This window comes from Leucopleurus acutus (genome assembly GCF_964270905.1).
Source record: "Leucopleurus acutus genome assembly, chromosome: 2".
NCBI classification, from domain to species: Eukaryota; Metazoa; Chordata; class Mammalia; order Artiodactyla; family Delphinidae; genus Leucopleurus; species Leucopleurus acutus.
Window position 1 is genome coordinate 19,419,401 of NC_139143.1, and position 5,526 is coordinate 19,424,926.

A 5,526-nucleotide genomic window follows, 5' to 3' on the forward strand; every position below is an offset into this window, starting at 1 on the left:
TGTGGAGCCGCGGCCCCCGCCCGCCTAGCGGCTCCAGCACCCCTCGCTCGCCTACAGCTCGCGGGGAGCGCGGGCGCCGCGCCGCCTTTAAAGTGAGGCCAGGGGCCGAGGCCGTGAGTGGCCGGGATCCGGCCCTCGCCTCCTCCCTCGGTGGCGCTAGGGCTCCCTGGCCTCCCTTCAGTTCGGACGGAGAAGAGTAAGCGGATCGTCCCCGGCTGGGCTGCCACCTCCTCCTGGACTTAGCGCGCCCCTCCCCGCGCCCCTCCCCACCCACCGGGCCCGGCCAGGCCGCGGCGGCAGCTCCGTGCACCCCGCCAGAATGTTCGCCGCCGGGCTGGCTCCCTTCTACGCGTCCAACTTCAGCCTCTGGTCGGCCGCCTACTGTTCCTCCGCCGGCCCGGGCGGCTGCTCCTTCCCCCTGGACCCCGCTGCCGTCAAGAAACCCTCCTTCTGCATCGCGGACATCCTGCACGCCGGCGTTGGGGAGACGGGGGCGGCTCCGGAGGGTCTGGCGGGGGCCTCGGCCGCTGCCCTCACCGCACACTTGGGATCGGCTCACCCGCACGCCCCTTTCCAAGCTGCCACCAGATCCCCGCTTCGACCCACCCCGGTGGTGGCGCCCTCCGAAGTCCCGGCTGGCTTCCCTCCGCGGCTGTCCCCGCTCTCAGCCGCCTACCACCACCATCACCCACAACAGCCACCGCAGCAGCAGCAACCGCAGCAGCAGCAGCCTCCGCCTCCACCCCGGGCTGGAAGCTTGCAGCAGCCCCCAGCCTCCGGGTCGCGGCTGGTCCCGAATCCCCACCATAGCGCTTCCGCCCCGGCCCCCTCCAGTAAGGACCTCAAATTTGGAATTGACCGCATTTTGTCTGCAGAATTTGACCCAAAAGTCAAGGAAGGCAACACACTGAGAGGTAGGTCTTGGGCGAGAGGCTGCAGGCCTCTGAACAGGGCACTGACGCACTCCCCGATCCTTGGGCCATTTGGGATTCCTTTGAGTGTTTTCACAATTAAGGACAAATCGGTAAAATGAGGGAGAAGAAAATGAGTTGTAAGGAGACTGTGAAACATTAGGTTTAAAACTCACCTGCTCTACATTTAAAAAAAAAAGAGGAAGAAGAATCCAGAGATGCTTTAAAAACACATGCCACAGAATCAGTATTCATAAAAACGTTGGTGTAAATAATATTTGCTAAAATGATTATCATCTCTCTGTCTCTTTAATCACGTATCTACAAAGAGAACTACATTATTTGGCAGGAAAAGCCCTTTTGGGGAACACTTTCCCGTCCATTTGTCTGCTTTCTAGTGAAATTCCACCCGAGGAATATAGATGAACAATATTGACTCTAAACTCCCAAGAGAGCAGGGTGAGGGATCCTTTGGAGGGACAGTTTATGTCTGTGGAATTCTTGGAAGGCACCTGAAAGTGACTTCGTTTAGGCCTCTTTACCTGAAGTCCTTCCTAGCTGTATGCGTGGACGTGGACCTGTGGGACACACAGGAACAGTTCGTGCAGTGCCCCTGGGCCACTGTCGGGAGAGAGGCGTCCCGGCGGCGCGGAGACAGAGGTCTCTCACCACTTCCCTTCAGGAAAACGGAACGGAGGGGTGGGGGAGGAGACGAACAAGTCCCAGAGAGTGTGAGTGTGGCTTTGCCGGAGGGGTAACAACTCTTCTTTTCCCTCGTCCCCAGATCTCACATCGCTGCTAACCGGCGGGCGGCCTGCGGGGATGCATCTCCCCGCTCTGCAGCCCTCCACTGGCCAGTTCTTCGCGTCTCTAGATCCCATTAACGAGGCTTCTGCCATCCTGAGTCCCTTAAGCTCGAACCCGAGAAATTCAGTTCAGCATCAGTTTCAAGACACCTTTCCAGGTACGGAAACCCTCCTGATCGACGGCCTAACGGGCAGGTCGACTGCCAAAACACTTAGGACTGGAGTATCACGTGGCCACCGAGGTGTAGCAATCCCGGAGTTGATGCGGGAGGCTACCACGTCCGGAGAGAAACCGAAAGATTTCTCAGTGAGCTAGCTCATTCTTCGGTCGGCTCCCGGCTCCCGGGGTTAAGAGGTGGGGAGCCTGGGGAGGGAAGAAAGTGTGCGCGAGCGGGTGGGCTGGGGGGGGGGGTTCCCTAGTCTTTTCGCCCGAGAGGGTGCTTTGAAAATGCAGCAAGTGGTGGTGTTATTAACATACACTCATTTTGGAATGATCTTAAACATTTGCTGGAAGGTTCCGTCTTCACGATGGGCATGGATGCGAGTACACACACACACACACACACACACACACACACACACACACACACATACACAGAGTGGAGAATCGAGGCTGTCATCTTTAGATCCTTTAGGCCGAGGCGCATTTTCCCCTGCTCTTAGCATGCCTGATGGCCATGCATTCGGTTTATGTCTTTACTTTGGAATTAATCGGTGAAACGCCGGGCTTCTCCACTCCAGACTCGCGTTAGGCCTTCGGCCTATGGTCTTAAGAGCCGTACATTTCCTTCTTAGAGAGGCCATTCTGTGTCTGCGTGAAGGGCTTTCAGAGCCCACTGTTAACGTAAAACAAGTTTAAGCATCACAGTGAGCCCCAGGCGTGCAGGCCGCAGATAGGGCACTAACTGAGTCCTCCTGTCTCTCTCTTGCTCCCGCATGGTGGCAGGTCCCTACGCTGTGCTCACGAAGGACACCATGCCGCAGACGTACAAGAGAAAGCGCTCATGGTCACGGGCGGTCTTCTCCAACCTGCAGAGGAAAGGTCTGGAGAAAAGGTTTGAGATTCAGAAGTACGTGACCAAGCCAGACCGAAAGCAGCTGGCCGCGATGCTGGGTCTCACCGATGCCCAGGTAAGCCAGCTCTGGCCCTGACTCACAGCCCCCTTGACGGGCAGCAGCTCGCGGCCTAGCCCCAAGGCCCCCTCCGCCGGCCGACTCTCCTTTTGCAGTGGAAACACTAGATCTCGAATTTCAGGAGACTAGGTGGACTTCTCAATTTGAGATAGGAGAGAGGAAGGGGGTGGGGGAGAAGGACAGAAAGAATAGCCCATCCCCAAAGAGGTTTGTCAACAAGCGCTGCGTGTTTATTTTGGCCAACAAGCGAAAGCATGTTGCCGAGAAGGCAAAGAGGCAGCAGGAGATAATAATTATATACTCGACTGTAGCACAATTTGCTGTAGGAGGCAGTTTATTTCAGAAGAGATAAAACTCCAAAGTCAAGAAATTGTTGTTGTTTCTTCCCCCCTCCTGTCCTCCCTCCCTCATCCTCCTGCTGCTGCTGCTGGATTGTGAAATCCCCAGTTGTGAGGAAGTGAAAACGTTATTTCAAACGGAATTACTTAGCCCCAGTAGGGCAAGAAGTCCACTTGGAGCTGCCACAGTCAGTCCGATTTTCTAACGGCATAATGGGAGGGGGAAGTGAGGAAGAGAAAGAAAAAGAGATTTTCTTAGAACATCCAAGAGCATTTCACCAGGTTCTGCCTAGTTGAGTTTCTTCTTTTTCCAAGACAAATCTTCAAATAGCAAATCTATTGTGCCTGAATTCAATATGTTTTCTTTTCTCAAGTTCAAGGCCTGTTTTTTTTTTTTTTTTTTAAGTTTTGAAAATAGAAGAGTCACCATTCTCGAGCACCTCACCACAATGGCCTTTGCTCCCTGGGTGCTTCTGTCCTCCGTCACACAACTCCCCTCCCCAGCACACACACTGGAAGAGCCCAGCCGTTTTCCACCAGCTGTGGATGTTATTTTTAAAAGGGAAGCTGGAACTTGTGTGAACGCATTGGGACCCCCAGGGGATTGTATATTTATATAGATTCTCCGCCCCATCCCTACCCCCTTCCTCCGCTTTGCACAGGTTTAATTCCAGTGTTCTCTGAGCCCACAGAAGGATTAGTCTATCCCGGGCAGGAGCAAGGTTCTTATCAGCTTCTGAATACACACATGCCAAGGAAATGCTCTCTTATAGAAGGTCCATTGGTGCCCCACCCCATTGGGATTAACTCTTTGAACCCCCTTCCCCCTTTGTTTTCCACGGTTGCTCCTTAAAAAGAATTGTTTTTGTAGGGACTTGCCTTGGGTAGTGGCAGTAGAGGAGGGGCCCAACTTAGCAGGGATTCTTAACATTGGGTCACCAAACCCTTGAAACTGTGTGCAAAATCTTGGGTATATGTGCATTTTTCTGGGTCAGGGGTCCATAATTGTAATCAGATTCGTGGGAGGGGGGTTCCTGGCTCAAGTGGGGTCAAGAAGCATCGACTTAGAGCATTGATCCTCCCTAGTTTGAGGGCAAGGTGCAGGGATCTGCCTTTCCAACAGGCATCCAGGTCACTCCAGGCTAGCGGTCGGAGGGCCACATTTTGAGAAACAGTCCTAGTTGCTTCCCTAGGCGAGGATCTCTGGTGATCTTCGTGGTTTCCCTGGGCTGCCTCTCGGTCCCTGCTTCTAGCACAGTACCTGGCCTGTGGTAGAGGTGCTGGGGACAACTGGCGACGCTTTCCTGCCTTTGGGAGTGCCCCAGGGTGCGCGCAAGTCCAATAGGAGCGAGCCTGCGTCTCACCTCCGTGTCCCTACTTGTCTCCCGGTGCGGCGCGGCGCAGGTGAAGGTGTGGTTCCAGAACCGGCGGATGAAGTGGCGACACTCCAAGGAGGCCCAGGCCCAGAAGGACAAAGACAAGGAGGCTGGCGAGAAACCGTCGGGCGGAGCCCCGGCTGGCGACGGCGAGCCGGAGCTGAGCCCCAGCCGCTCGGAGGGCGAGGCTGAGAGCGAGAGTAGCGACTCCGAATCTCTGGACATGGCCCCCAGCGACACGGAGCGGACTGAAGGGGCCGAGCGGTCTCTGCACCAAACGACGGTCATCAAGGCCTCGGCCGCCGGCGCCCTCCTCGCCGCCAGCAGCGGAGGCAGTGGCGGGAGCGGCGGCGGCGGTTTTAACTTCGGCGTCCTCAGTAGCGGCAGCACCGGCGGCGCCGGGAGCTCCGGCGGCCACAGCAGCGGCAGCGGCGCCTCGGAGCTGTTCCCTGCGCTCCAGCCAGCCCTTGGCAGCGCCCCCAAAAGCCCCGAGCCCGCCCCGGCGCCGCTCGGCGGCCTCTAGACTGGACGAGGTTGGAGGAGACGCGGGGCCCTGCGTGCAGGCTCCCAGCCTTGCAGTGTGGGCTGGATTCTGTGCCTACTTTCCAGTGGCGGCGGGAGTCTCAACTTGCGCATCTCTGTCGCGGCCGGTGCAGCCCACCCCGCCCAGAGCCGAGGGGAGTCGGAGTGCCTCTCGCCAGGCTCCCAGCGCCCGCCGAGCACTTTTGCCTGGATACAAGCAGCTCGCACTGTGAAGCGTTGGACTAAACAGTCCTCCCCGCATTAGGGGTCGTGGCGGAAAGACGATGCACTTAGGATGCCACAGACTTGTAAATAAAATGTTTACTATGGTTTGTAAAGGCCGCTTGGCTTGCTGGGGCGATGCAGTCGTTAGGGTCTGGAATCTCCGACCCGGACCTTAACCCCGGGACACTGCAGGTCCCAGCAGCTGGAGGTGGGG

General features: G+C 56.9%; 1 protein-coding gene across 1 annotated transcript; it reads left to right on the top strand.

Moving 5' to 3' along the window:
* Positions 1-319: 319 nt before the first annotated feature.
* Positions 320-5,273, top strand: HLX (H2.0 like homeobox; the record flags this gene model as incomplete). The annotated part of the gene is made up of 4 exons (XM_082865767.1): positions 320-914; positions 1,696-1,875; positions 2,664-2,848; positions 4,594-5,273. 4 exons carry the CDS (start codon positions 320-322, stop codon positions 5,086-5,088), a joined length of 1,455 nt encoding a protein of 484 aa, XP_082721893.1. The 3' UTR covers positions 5,089-5,273.
* Between the last annotated feature and the right edge of the window lie 253 nt (positions 5,274-5,526).